The sequence below is a fragment of the Phoca vitulina genome, unplaced genomic scaffold (genome assembly GCF_004348235.1).
Source record: "Phoca vitulina isolate PV1807 unplaced genomic scaffold, GSC_HSeal_1.0 scaffold13, whole genome shotgun sequence".
NCBI lineage: Eukaryota > Metazoa > Chordata > Mammalia > Carnivora > Phocidae > Phoca > Phoca vitulina.
Window position 1 is genome coordinate 46,384,926 of NW_022589716.1, and position 14,854 is coordinate 46,399,779.

Consider the following 14,854-nt stretch of genomic DNA (forward strand, 5'->3'; position numbering starts at 1 on the left):
GGATTCTAGCAGAGCCCGTCATGCTTCTGCTTTAGTTATGGGAAATGGGTCCAACTGAGCCTGACAATCCCACTCACAGGCCCGATGACAAACGTGCCGGGTGAATTTTTTTTGAAGTCATAAAATTTGGCAGGAAGGAGTTGGGTGGATGTGGATGATGAAGTGAGCCACCCAGTTGCCTGAGTGGGATGCCTTGGGAGTAAGCGAGAACTCACGGCACATACTGCCCCCAGAACAGGCAGGCGGATGCCCTGCGCCACCTTCGTTTGAGGACACTCTAAGGGTCTCTGGGGCTAGTGTTCTTCCCCTCCCTGGGTCAGATGCCACTTGAGCTGCCGCCTGCTAGTAGGAATGTCCACGGGGTCCACCCGACACATGGGGTTCCTCCCACAAATCCTGGGTTTCCTGAATTTTTCCTAAAAAATGAGCATAACATTTCTTCAGCTGGGCATTCTGCTCTTCCTTTGATGGAGCTTTGCCGTGGCTTTGGAAAGGGCAGGCAAGAAAGAGGCTGATGTTTTCTACTCAGTGCCAGACCACGCCAAGTGCGTGAGGTGGTTCATTTTAACCTCCTGACAGCCTCGTGAGGAAAGTGTTGTGATCCCCCCACAGACATGCACACAGAGGGGAAGAGGTCACAGCCAAGTCCATAGTCCTGCAGGTGACAGATGGCGGCGTCCTTGGTAGAGGGGAATGTTTTTCATTCCAGCACCCGTCCCTGTCTTTCAAGGCGTTGGTGGCTGCGGGCTTGTTTCCCGCCCAATTCCCGGGTCCCTTCCCGGTGTGGGTCCGTGAATGGGCCTGATATTCTGGGGGGGTGCGGGGTGAGCAGGCAGAGTACATGACAGGAAAGTCAGAGGCCTCAGCCTTGAGCCACACAACTTCACATACATTCTCTCATTTCATCTCAGAACCCCAGTGAGGAGGGGCCGTGTCCCCATTTCACAGGTGGAGAAACTGAGGCCCACAGAGATCCGGAAACCAGTTTGTGGGAGGCCTGGAGTGTAAAGCCAGGGCTCTAGACCACAGGCATGCATTCTGCGAAGTTCTGCGGCATGTTCATATCAAGGGCTGCATATGCTTTGCTGGGAGTTGCCCCGCCTCCCAGGGCCGGATGCCAGGCAGGCCATCTGCTCCTGGGGCTGGGCCTCCCCCTCTGACAGCCATTGCCTTCTCCCAGAATGACTGTCTCCCAATGGGCTGCAGCCATTAAAGGAGTTCCAGGAAAAAGATCTTCACCAGCCTCTTCTGCAACCTAATTTCTGCCGCTGTGGGTATTGCCTGGTCTCGGTAAATGGCCCTGCTAGCGTTCTGCTGCTGTTCCCTGCCGAGGTTGCAGAATGCCAGGGTTGAGGGGGGAGGGCGGCGGGAGGGGGAACCACACTGTGCCTGGCACCTGCTGAGAGCCCAGCCTGCAGGTTCCTTGACAAACACCATCCTCCCTCTCTCCCTCAGTTCTCCCCACAGCAGCCCTGGAAGCTTCAGAAGGTCAGATCCGTTCACTGCCCTGTGCTGAGCCATCCTCCGTAAGGAGAAACCCCCCTCCCCGGTTCCTTGCCCCCGGGGCCCTCCAGGCTCTGGCTGCTTCACTTCTCAGAGCCCTTGCCGGCCGCTCCCTCCTGTCCAAATAAGGCTCCCTGCGGTCCCTTCTCTTTTCTGTCCCTGGCGCTTGTCAAATTACACACCTGCAGGTGTCTTCTCCACTGAGCACCTGTCTGTCCTGCCGGACTGTGAGCTGTGTGAGGGCAGGGACAGTGCTGTTTGTCCCCTTTGACATGTGGTAAGCCTTGAGTCAGTATCTCTGGGCGGCCTCAGTCAAGGTCCCCAGTTGCTGCCGTCCTGTGAGTGCAGGTGGCTTTGGAAAGGGCAGGCAAGTGTGTGGTGTGGTGACGCCCGCAATCAAACCCAGTCATCCTGGCTTCTGCCTGCTCTATTCCCAGCCTCCTAGCAACTGGGGTGCTTATTTAACCACATCTCGGTTCCTTGGTGCTGTATGTTTTCAGAGCCGAAACAAGAATCACAACATCTTGTGAAACCCCAAAGGGGAAGTTGCAAGTGGAGGTCAGCATCCAGTGGTGAAGGAGGGAGCTCCATCAGACAGCCCCAGGCAGGGGGTTCCCCTTCTCCAGGAGAGCCAGGGCCTAAATGCACACAGCTTGGGGTGTGGCCAGATGTGCCCCTGGTGCTGGGAGGGGTGGGACCTAGAGGTGGGCCACTGGTGACTGGGGAGCAAACAGCGGGTGTCACACCTACAGCAGGTGTGCGGGGAGTGGGAGCAGGAGTGTCCCGACAAGTGAGTGGGACCAAGCCATGGAAAACCCATGCCAGCCTGACTTCCCGATGTGCCTGCCCCTGGGTGTGAACTCCAAACCCGGGGGGCTGCAGGGTGGGGGGGGGTGGGGGGATCCAAGCCCTGGGGGGTCATCCAGTCAGCCAACAAATCCTTACTAAGCTCCTACTGTGCGCCAGCATTTTCGCCGGCTGAGGATATAGCAGTAGGTGACAGTGTTGCCTTCGTGGAACACATTCTAGTTAGGGGAAGCGGAAGGAAACGTGGTAGTGGAGAAGTAGTTTGGGACAGCGACATGTGCTCAAGGGCCTCTTTCCACTGCAGTGCCCACAAAGGGCCTGAGATCCACATGACAGAGCCACCACCGCGTGCAGATTGGAGGGCGGGGTCCCCGGTAGACGCCTCAGCAAAGGCAGCAGCTCCCGGGTGGGAAGGGGCTCGCCGGGGCTTGCCGGGGTGTGCACTCCCTCCAGGTCCATGTTCAGTGACAGCACGCTAGCCTGAAGCCGGCCGTGAGAGAGCATTTACACTGTGGAGATTGGTAAACGCTGCAAATCAGGACCCTCCCCCCGCCCCGCACCCCACTTGGGGAACGTTTAACAGTGCACCTGAGCATTGGAAAGGAGGCTACAGGCAGAAGGGAGGGGGGAGGGGAGGATGTTATCACAGAGGCAATAGCTTTGTTCTCTTGTGGGGAGAAGTCTCTGAAGGGTTTAAGGCAGAGGAGTAATGTGATTTGACGTTCACTTTGCCAGACAGATTCTACAAAACAAAGACTCTGGGCCAGGGAACAAGTACGTGCGGGGAGGGGGAGGAGAGACTGATTTATCAGAACTGGGGCCCGGGCACGAGCCAAAGGCACAAACTAAGGAGAGCCGCACTTACCACAGGAGCAGCTTAAGACCATGTGTCTGCTGAGATGGCTGGTCTGGCTCGGGGATGGGGGGCGTAGGGGAGAGGGCCGAGCCCGCAGTGCTGCCTCACCATGCAGAGAAGGCCCACAGAAGCCTCAGCTACCTGCCACGGGGGCAGCCAAGCCAGCCGGCTTTGTTTCCAAAGGGAAGGCAGCAGCAAGCTCTGGAAGCATCTGCATCCTACACATAGAAACTGTGGTTGACCCAGCATGTTCCCTGGGGAGATGAGTGGCTCCAAAGTGGCTGTGAGTCTCCAGGCCAAAATGGCTACATTCTTGCCACTGGTGAGTTCCACGTGGCATCTGAGCAGTACGGTAGCCCAAGCCCCAGGCTGTGAGAAGCAGGGGCTTCTCCACCTCCTCTGCGCATTAGAACCCCTGGAGAGCTTTTCCCACCCCTGACCAATTAAACCCAGAGGTTCTTCTGGGGGTGGGTCGGACCCAGCCTCAGCATTGCTGAAAGCTCTCCAGGAGATTGCAAGTTGTAGGCAAAGTTGAGAACCACTGGATTGGAAGAAATTTCTGTAGAGTCAGAGGCCAAGTATTTTTCCACATCGTGTCTCGGGGGTAGATCCTATTAACAAGCAAGTCCGGGCATACTGGCCTTGCGCCACTCCTTTGGGCGCTAAGTGAGACCCTGCAGGCCCTCCGCCGGGCAAGTCCCTGACCGCAGCCAGAGGCTGACTGCAGCCTGGCCCGGCTGGAGCGCTGGTTCATCTACATTAGTTGTGGGCTGGATTAATGCAGCAGCTACAGCATCCCCAAAGGATGTTAAAGTGCTTGTGCCATCCTTTCTGGAAACCCTGCCCCTTTTGCAGATGGGAGTTGACTATTTAGAGGTTCTGGCATAATCCTCAGTAGCTGAGAGAAAAACCCATCAGCCGACCCCAGAAGTGTCAGGTTTGCGCGAGTGGAATCTGCCCGGATTGATGTCTGATCTAGAGCAGGTGGCTGGGCATTCCAGGAAGCAGCGAAGAGGGTGTGAAACGTGTCTCTTACATTTTTCAGGAAAGGGTAGAGAGAACAGATACCAAAGGCAAATGAGGTTAATGCTGGTATTTTGTGCGCTGCTCAAAGAATAAAATGCGTAAGCATGGCAAAACAAACTGGCACAGTTCTGCCCCTTCACAGCCTGGCAGAGAGGAGTGGTAGAAAGAACACAGGCTTTTGAATGAGGTGTTCACTCCCGTCATACACATTTACCCGTCCCTGTTGAGTACCACCAGGCTGAGATACGGCACCAGGGTTCTGCCAGGAGCAAGGTGGACGAGAGGGGGAGAGAGCCAGGAACCAAGCAAACAAGTGAATGGCAAAACGATGGCATCCTGTCTGAGCAGTTACAAACCAGTGCTAGTGATGGTCAAGTGTGCTGTGTGGTGAGGGGCCAGTGCAGGTCAGAAGGGCCCAAGTGGGGGAGGCCACCCTAGGTGGGATGGAGGAGAGGCCTCTTTGAGGTGATGTCTGTCCTGAGACCAGGGCATGACCAGCAGCCATGGGAGATCGGGGGAGAGCACTCAGAGAGAGAGGGTTGGCAAGGCCAAAGGCCCTGAGACAGGCAGAATCAGGTGCTGCCCGAGCATGGCGGGAAGCCCCTCGTGAGGACAGGGAGGTAAGCTGGGGGCGGGGGAGGGGGGGCGGTGGGTGGCAACAAGGAGTGGCAAGGCAGGCAAGGGTCAGGTTGTCTTATATTCTGAGCCCACTGGTGGCCCGCTGGAGGCCCGAAAGCCGGCAAAGACATGCTCAGACCTATATGTTACCAACTTGCTGTGCGACTTAGGCCATAACCTTAACTTCTCTGATTTTCATTCTCAGCTGTAAAGAAAACAAGGCCTAAGATGACGATAGGGTTAGAAATCTTGTATATGGAATTAACAGACGAAGTGATGTGTCGTGAATACTCAGGAAAACGGCAGCTGTGGTGCTCCCCTTCTCCCCCTCCTCCCTCCTCTCCCTCCTCCCTCTTCCACCCCTCCTCCCTCCTCTCATTATTGGCAGAAATTGGATGGGTGTTGCTCACAGCATTCACTCTTTGCCCGAAGGGGAATCTAGCATCCTGTGGGTCTTATGCCAAGACTAGGAGTCTTGACAACTGTCTGAGAATCTAAATGCTCTTTCATTAACCCCCACCACGGGCAGGCTGACTCTGGCTAGTGCAGAAGCTGGGGCAAGCCATAACATGGTGGTGCCACTGTTGGGGTCCCAGAGTCGCCCTGCCACACTGGAGGTTGTCTGGGGTGACTGAGTGCCCAGCCAAGCTCTGCTTCAGAATCCTGGGGCTTCTCCTGCACAGATCCAAGGTGCAAAAGATAGCTGTTTCTTGTAAAACCCCACAACCTTCCTTCATTCAGAGTCTCCACCAGGAGCTCAAAACCCTGCTAGCTACTAAAGAAAAGGCAAAGGTGAAGTCTTTGCAGGTCCTCGAGGAGGTTGTAACTGGAGGTGGCAGTAGGCAGAAAACCCCAGCCGCCCCTGAGTCAACAGAGGGATTACAGAAGCCCCGAGGAGGGGAGAGACTTAGCGGAGCCTGCTGGAGGCTCCAAAATCCTCCTCAGAGGAGGGAACCTTTGGGCTGGGCCTTGAAGGAAGGGGAGGAGTTTGCCAGCCGGAGAAAGGGGGACGAGAGAGAATACCAGGTGCACAGGTGAGGCGAGTCCCAGCAACCCGGAGAAGTAAACCATCCCCCCCCCCCACAAATGGAAAGAGCTGGATGTCAGTTAGGATTCTTGTCATCACCAGTGACAGAAAACAGCCCAACCGAAGGCGGGGGGGGGGGGGGGCGGGCGGAGAGCGCGGGCTTCAGGTCGGGCTGGATTCAGGGCTCCAGCACCCCCTTTAGGACTTGCTGTCCCTTCCTGATACGGTCTCTCCTGTTGGGTTGACTCCTCTGTTTCGGCCCCAAGGCTGGAGCCCCTCGAGGCCCACAGCCTCTGCAGTTCACACCTGGCGGGAAGCTGAAGCCGCTTTCTCCTGGCTACCTCGGCCAGAGCTCTAGGGTCCACTCCCTGTCCCGGAGGCAACCACTATGGCCACGACCACGGCGTGTCCTGGGGGGCTGAGGGCTGGCTCACCGCGATTTGGTCTTCCACTCGTTGCTGGTGTCCTGAAAACTCTGTATTGCTCAGGCCGTGCTTGGTGCTCTGCCGCCTTCCTAACCCGGCTCCCTCTCCCCCCCTGCAGGGCCCTCATCTTTGTGTCTCATGGAGCCGGGGAGCACTGTGGCCGCTATGACGAGCTGGCTCAGATGCTGGTGGGGCTGGGGCTGCTGGTGTTCGCCCACGACCATGGTGAGTACCCCCCAGGCGATAGGGCCCACACTGCAGGCCGGCGCCCGACAGTTTGGGGGACCCCCCTTTCTATCACCCCACCTCCCTCATCCCTCCTCCTCTGTAATTCTCCTGTGATTCCTGCAGTGACACTGGGAAAAGACATTCTCCATGGGATGTTTCTGAGTAAAAAAAATAATATGTAGTTATGTAAACAAAAAAACATGTCTGACCAGCAGTTTCTGTTGAGTCTGGGATTGAATGTAGGCTGATTAGAAATCTCTACTGAAAAAAAACAAAGCCAGAATCTGTTTATACAAGAAGTTGCCCCAGGCCAAGGAATCCTCTCTTGCATTTATAAACCGCTTTCTGCACAAAACAGGCCCCAGTTTTCTCCCAAGGGACTTCAGATGGATGTGGAGTAATCAGTGCAAATACAGTTCAACCCCTTTCACCACAAGACACTTACAAAGCATTTCAAACCAGGAGAATAGGAAAAATCTCAAAGTCCATATCGGTCACAAGAAAACCCCAAACAACACACGCGCACACACACACACACACACACACACGTCCCCGGGCCGATTCTTTGTCCTTTAACAAAATCCACAATAACTGTCAAAATGCAATGTTTATTGCCTAAGCCCGTATGTCATCCCTTCATCATTTTTGTGACATTCTTCATGGTTCGGAAGGCTCCCAATTTAGATCTTCCCTTGCCTAACAGTCTTTAAGAATGAAGTGTTCCCTGTGACTGAATGTGGTGATTTCTCCATAGCTTCCATGTAGAAATCTATTGTCCTGGCTCAGATCCAGCAATGTGGCTGCTATTTTATGTGATTTGAAAATAGATAATTAAGTGGCATTGCTGAAAAGAGGGAGAGGGGACCAGTGACAGGGCCTGGGAGTCCCTGAAAGGGAGGGAACGCGAGGAGCAGGGGAAGAGAAGCTTGCTGGGCTGGGGCATTTTGTATATAAAGAAGTGGAAATGTGGATTTACCAAGAGCCCTTTTTAAGCCAGATACGTGCAAACATCTTCATAACTGGGAACATTGACTAAATTCCTTCTTATTATGGTTGTAATGTTCTTTAGTGCTTTGCAAATGGTTCTTGTAATATTTGTGAGGCTGTTTGAGATGTAATATTTGAGGACTATCCCGATTTTCACTATGGGGACTGTGTCATTATGAGCTTTGGCACTTTGCGAAGCATGTAAAGGCCCAAGACGGAAATGCTTCTCTTCCTGTTGTCTTTGTTTCTGTTAATGTTTGTTGCAATCATCCCCTCCCTCTTCAAACTGAACAACCTAGGGACATGCTGGAAGAAAAGGATAATCAGACTTTGCAAACACCAAACACCTTTACCCAGAATCTCAAGGAGGTATGAGTCTTGGAGTCTGTTACCTTCTTATGAGCGCCTCTTGGCCACAACTGTTGTGCCCTATTTATTTTGTCTGACTGCAGGACTTTGAAAAACAAGTTTAAAAGACTTCCTTGTTGGGCGCCTGGGTGGCTCAGTTGGTTAGGCGACTGCCTTCGGCTCAGGTCATGATCCTGGAGTCCCGGGATCGAGTCCCAACATCAGGCTCCCTGCTTCTCTCTCTGACCTTCCCCCCTCTCGTGCTCTCTCTTTCATTCTCTCTCTCTCAAATAAATAAATAAAATCTTAAAAAAGTAATAAATAAAAGACTTCCTTGTTTGAGGAAAAAGAGAAAAGAAACAACCCACCTTTTGATGTTTCCAAAATAACATCTAGGATGGAGGCATAGCTTTCTGTGACGTTCTAAAGATAGTTCAGAAGTGGTTGTTGATGTTCACCTGTTCTAAGTTCCTTGATTTATTGGCTTCTTCCCGCAACTCATTGGAACTAGTGCCAGAGGGAGGTGTTTTACCCAAGAAATGAATCTGGTTGAATGTGTGTGTGACTTTGGTGGTCGTCTACAGATGAAAGTGACGGTGGTGGGCGCCTGGGTGGCTCAGTTGGTTAAGCGACTGCCTTCGGCTCAGGTCATGATCCTGGAGTCCCTGGATCGAGTCCCGCATCGGGCTCCCTGCTCGGCAGGGAGTCTGCTTCTCCCTCTGACCCTCCCCCCTCTCATGTACTCGCTCTCTCTCAAATAAATAAATAAGAAATCTTTAAATAAAAAAAAAAAAAAAAAAGAAAGTGACGGTGGCTTACTTAGTAGGAGAAGCCGCGTGAGTGGGCCGTCATTGCGGGGTCTTGTGCCGGCTGGAGAAGGGGATCCTGGTGGTTAGTGATCTGTGCTTTATTCCTTCTTGCTGAGACATGTGGAGAAGGAAGGATTCGAACCCAGAACTGCAGGTTCTTGATGACAAGATATGGATGATTTGGTATCCATACCAGGCATGAATACATACAGAGACATATGCAGGCTTCGTTCTTTCCTACATAGATTTTCAATTTAAATAGAGCAGAGAGGGGGAGAATGCTGGGTATTTACTTGGCCAGTTGGAGGTACACAAAGGATTATTAAAAATGTAGAGCTGAGAAAGACTGTTCTACAGCTTGTGGCGTCTCCAGGGCCAGCGTGGCCTCAACCCCCCCCCCCCCCCGGTGTATTCAGGCACATTTTCATCCTGCACTCCTGGGCACTGTCAGAGGTGTGCTGCTAGAACCTTCATGCCAGACAGCAAGTGGGCTCAGGTGCAAACACACCTGGGTCCAAGCACCCGCTGGGCTGCGACTCCAGACCTGAGATCCCAGACATGGTACCGAACTGTTTCAAGCCTCTGTTTTCTCATCCACCAAATGGGCAAGGCAGGGCTGTCACACAGCCAGGATCTCTGTGACATACGCACAGAGAGGGCCCAGCAGAGCACGGTAATGTCTCCCCCCGCACTCTGCCCTCTCCCAGGCCCCCTCCAGCCACCATGCAGACTGCCTGCTGTGCTGGGTACCCACATGGGGGGCTCCAAGGCTCTGAGCAGGAGCAGCTAAGGCAAGGCCGAGAGCCAGGGCTGCTGCATTCTGGGGCCCCTGTCGCTGCCCCGAGCCTGGTCCTCTGTCTGGCCCGGAAAGGCCTGGAAGGCTGGTGCGAAGAGAGATGTGCAGATGCTTACAAAGTGAACAGAGCTACCGCTGCTGATTTCTACAACACAATTTATAGAAATGAGGGTTTCTATAAATCAGCCGCTAACTTGATTTCAGCTTCAATCTCGTTGTCCAACTACGTTAATATTTCATTGTCTAGGCAGTGATCTTGAGATGCTGTGGTTGTAGCAGTCTGGCTGTGTTTCCCAGCGTGCCCGATAGGCTGGCAAGCACAGAGGGTGCTCAGTTAGCTCACTGAATTCTGCCTTTTTAGGATTTTACAGGATGACCGCATGGGCGTGAACAGCTCGCCAGAAATGAGAACTATGATTCCTGCCATTGGTTCAGTGGCACTTCTGGTACATTCTACCCCCTCTTAACGATGAACATTATGACCCTGTTTTAAAGGTGAGGATTCTGAAGCTCTGTTGCCAAGGGAGCCCGTTCTCATTGCACCGAAGCACTCATCCCAGTGAGGGGCGGTTTGCATGCAACAGAAGCCAGACCCGAGTAGCCTCACAAAGTTCTCAGCAGGAGGGAGATGTGGGGCGCAACATGGAGGAGGGGGCTGGGCTCATACCGGGAAAGCTCCCTGGCATATTCCAACTACACCTCCTTGGCCGGCACTGCCTCTCACGGCCACACCCCTAGCTGCAAGGGAGGGCAGGGAAATCTCATTGGTTCCTGGCGCATTTGCTGCTACCAACCAAACAGGCTTCTGTCAGTAAGAAGGAAGCGGAGAAAGGATGTTGCCGGTAGGCATCTGCCCCTCTGCCACGCCACACCCCCAGATCTGTCACGGAAAGGGGCATTTCCCAGCCATTTCTACTGTCTGTGTTTTCTGGATATAACAGCACCTCCTGTCTATCTCATCCATCCTCTGTTCTTTCATAAGGTTTTGATGCAAAGGTCATTATTAGCAGCATCGGTAAGGAGTGGATAACGTTCCCAGTTGTGCAGTAGGCCTGGGTCAAGTGCCATGCGAGGACAGATTCACGGGCACAGAAACTGACGTGCTGATGGTAGAGCGACCTGTCTTCCCCAGAAAAATTAAGCGGCCCCTATTACGTGCTCAGCTTCATTATAGTAATCAGTATCCTGAGTGGTAACTCCTTCCTTTGGAGGAGACTGTCTTACTGAGTCATCGTGTCCGCCCCTTGCTCTCCCCCACAACCTTTTCGTCTGCTGTGTGGGGCCCAGGACTGAGCAGAGGGGAGGCATCATCAGTGTTGGCTGAATGGAAGAAGGAGTTTGTGATCCCAAACCCACCAGACCAGAAATGTTTTAAACATCCACAGCAGAACATCCACATAAGAGTATCCACATCCGCAGGGCACTGTTGGGTCTCATCCCTATGGAGAGGCCCAGCAGAGTGGCCACTGGAACTCGGAGTCTGGTGGCCAAGATTAGGACAACAGTCCAGCGAAGCTTGAAAGCGATGTGGATGGAGGCCGGAACAGAGGAGGCCTGTAACTCAGGTGTGCCGAGGAGGGGGCGGGGCCTCAGAGGTACACGGGCTTTCCTGACGCCCAGAGCACTGGCAGGGTGGCTGGGTCTTGTCGGATGAGTAGGAGCCTGCCAAGAGAAGAAAAGGTGTGGAGAAAGGCACCCATCATTGAGCAGTGGCTCTGACCTCGACTGCCCATTGAAATCCTTGGGGAGTCTTGAAAAGTACGGATGCCTGGGCCCTCTCTCCGGAGAGACTTGGATTTCTTAGGTCTTTGATGTGTCTGGGGTATGGAGACTTTTGAAATCACCCCAGGTGGTTCTCATGTGCAGCCAAGGTTAAGAACCGCAGTTCCAGGCAGAGGAGACCATACGGGCAAAAGGTGATGCACAATCTGACAGGCTTATGTCGTGTTCAGGGAGACATCCTAGCCCAAGGACTCACTGGACCCTGAAGTTTAGCAGCAGGTACCAGGGGGCGGGAAATGGGGGAGCCACCTCCTAGCCTGTGAAGCTCAGGGCTCTGTGTGAGTCCCTTTGGATACTTGGATCATGAGAGAGTTGACACAGGGAGTGACAAGCTGGCTGTTGAAAGCAGGGAGGGCCACCAGGAGACTGGGGAGCCATCAGGAGACTGGACCCAGGACAGGGCCCAGCGAGGGAGAGGTGTGGGCAGACAGAAGTGAAGGAGCTTCTGGGATGTCTGAACAGGTGGAAACACCAGAGGATGGGATTTTCTGTGCCATTCTAAATATAGTGCAGAGAAAACCGGGGCTTGTGCTTATGCCGTCCCTCGGTCACCAGCTGCTCGCGGTGACTCACTGGAAACCCCTCTGCCTTCCACGCAAGCTGAGTGGCTGGTGTGACCAGGAGAGAGGGGGCAAGGCGCTGGGGCGGGCTCCCCTGTCCCACTGGCAGGCACCGCTACAGGTGGAAGGCCTGGGAGACTGACCAGGGTCCCATCTGGAATGTGGGCATCTTGGCGGGCATCTGCTGCAAGGGGGCCCTCCCCGGGGAGCAGCCTCCTGACTCTGGACACGGCCGCTGAAAGAATACATTTGCTGAGGCCAGAGCCACTCTGTTTCTATTTACAAAGTATCAAAGAACCATTCTCAACTGATTAACAGTGAATTAATTATCTGCAAATATTTGAGGGAAAGTGTTAAAGGGGGTTGGTTTGTTTTATTTTTTCTAACTCAGCTGGGGTGTGTGAGAAGAGGAAGTTCTGAGGGAAGATTTGTGGGCGGCAGTTAGGCCCTATTCTGTTCGTGAGGGGACTCTTCCCGGTCCCATGAAGGGTGTTTAGGAAATTCGGGGCGAAAAGATATGTGTATTTTCCATACAAGGAGACAGTTTAAGTCAAGGTCCCTTGCTGGACCTATTCTCAAAATTGGTTGCCATCAGTTATAGTAATAGATTTTTGTTTGAAATGTTTGAAAAATGTGTCAACTTTTCTTGCCTTTAGTAAATATGCAAGTGAGAATAATGGAATGAGTTGCGCTTTGATACTTGAGGAGCTCAGGGGGCCCAGCTCCCAGGACAGACCACCGTGAACTCACCACTGGAGTGGCAGGTGTAGGAGGGTGGGCCGGGCGCCCTCCGTATCCTGAGAGGGCTTTGCAGTTCCCTTCCTCCTTCTCCCCATCCTCTTCCTCCTTCATTCACAGGTAAACACACCCAAACCTTCCATCTTGGATAGAAATATCTGACATGAGTTTATTTGGTCACTTGCTTCTTTCTAGAATAAAACACAAACTTCCGTGGCCTCAGTTTGCTCATCTATAAAATGACATGATAATAATAATAAGGTTATATTGTGGTTGTGGGATAGAATGAGAGGAAGCAGGGTTCTCAAACTCCAGTGGACAGTGGTGTCCCCAGAAGGCTTGTGGAAACGCAGATGGCCGGGCCCTACCCCCAGATGTTCTGATTCAAGCAGGCAGATTGCGAGAAGAAAGGGGGCCAGGTTCACCGCATTTATTTCTTATGTAGAATTTCCTTTAAACTACAGTGCAGATATAGTTAAAATTGGAAATATAATATTTTCTTTTCTTTTTTTTTTTAAAGACTTTATTTATATGAGAGAGAGAGGGTTGAGGGGCAGAGCTAAAGGGAGAAGCAGACTACCTGTTGAGCAAGGAACCCGATGTGGGCCTCAATTCTAGGACCCCAAGATCACAACCTGAGCTGAAGGCAAACGCTTAACCTACTGAGCCACCCAGGCCCCTGATTTCATTTTGTCAGAAATGTAGAAAGTGATTGCTGGGGAAGATTTGCAGGGAGCAATGACTTATTCCCATGTGAATCAGTGTGAATCAGGCACATTGTTTACTCTGCTTTGTGGAAGCAACAAAACCCAGTTGCCCTTTTGAGGCCTACAGGCGAGTTGGTAGTCTGAATCCTGAATCAGGAGTTTGAAATGCCAAATGGATGCTTCCAGAAAGTCAGTGCCACCTTTCTCGTCTCAGTGCTGGAGTTGGCCTGATAATTTGCCATCTGGTTATCTTTCAAAAGGAATTTACCCCAAGGGAGTGTTCATTCATTTCAAAATTATTCACATGGCCCCAGAGATGGAAATATTTAAGGTTTTCTGGTAAGGAGAAAACAGACATCATTCTGTGTCTCTGGAAGGCACAGTTTCTGAAGTGTTCAAATGAGTCACTTGGAGGAGAAAAAAAAGTGAAATTACTTATATGTGATGCTGTGCTTAAAAAAAAGACTGAATAATTCTAGGGAAGGAAATTCTTCTCAGCACCACGGACGCTCTTTGTCGTGGTTCAGGAACTGAGAAAAGATGTACATAATTAGAGTGTATACATAGGTTATATTTGGAAGTAGAACAAAAATGTAGACCCCGGTGTCTGAAAGACCCAGGTTCGAGTCCATTCAACCACTTACTTGCTGTGTGACCCTGGGCAAGTTACTTAACCTCTCTGAATCTCTGTTTTCTCATCTACAGCAGAGAAGACTCAAAGTCTCTACCTATCCCCTAGCATCAGGAGTGGGAGGATTAAGTGAGATCATCCATGGAGAGTGCCTGGCTCACCTTAAGGACTCCATAGATGGCTGTGGTGGGGTGACTATTTAATAGTCGTAGAAAAACCGGAGTTTGGCACTGATTGCAGCTCCTCACTACCGAGTGTCGTTTTCTGATTTGAAAAGTGGATGTCATGTCACATGACTTGTCTCATGGGGTATTTAGAAGTCATCACAGGATGAGACAATATTTATTATTCAATATTAATATTTAATATTTATTAATTATTTAATATTAATATTTATTCATAGTTATTGTACCCCTGACTGTCCACACAAAAAGTTTTTGGAACACTGCCTGTGTGACCCTCCTGACCGCCTGGAGGTAGGTACAGTTATCATAGGTGAGGAGAGCTTGTGAGCAGCCCAAGCGCCACCCGCCCTGTTCCCCGCAACACAGGGCCAGCTGTTAGTTACCATGTGGATGCTAACTGTGGGCCGAGACTGTCCCGGGCATTTCATCTCACTTATTCTGCACGGCAGACCTACAGCCCAGGCGTCCGGAGGCCCGTTCTCCAGGTAACAGAGGCCCGCAGTCCCAGAGCCCCTGTTCTTGGCCCCTCTCCCGCAAATGCGCCACACCTGCTCTTCTTCCTTAGGCTTTACAGAGCCTAGGGAGTCTGCTGTGTGGACGTTCTCGAAGGAGAGTGTGTTCTCCCCGAGTTCCTCCCTTATCACATCAGAGCGGGGTTCCCACATCAAGACAGAGAAGGGAGGACAGCTGGCCCAGGTGAGGGTCACCTCAGCAAACAGGCATGGGCGCTGCCCAGGAGGCCCTGTTCGGGGATGGGACACCCAGAACTCAGACGGACCCTGCCCTTGCTTGAGGCGCAGGTCATCAGGGTAGGGCCACAG

At 52.4% G+C, this 14,854-nt stretch overlaps 1 protein-coding gene across 2 annotated transcripts in view; it reads left to right on the forward strand.

Annotated features, from left to right (window-relative positions):
• The window catches only part of MGLL (monoglyceride lipase), a 114,710-nt gene that overhangs the window by 35,250 nt on the left and 64,606 nt on the right, over window positions 1–14,854 (forward strand). For both annotated transcript variants that reach the window (XM_032412055.1, XM_032412054.1), the window contains exon 3: window positions 6,381–6,487. In XM_032412055.1, the coding sequence (XP_032267946.1) occupies window positions 6,381–6,487 (107 nt within the window). The remainder of the gene's footprint in view (window positions 1–6,380; window positions 6,488–14,854) is intronic.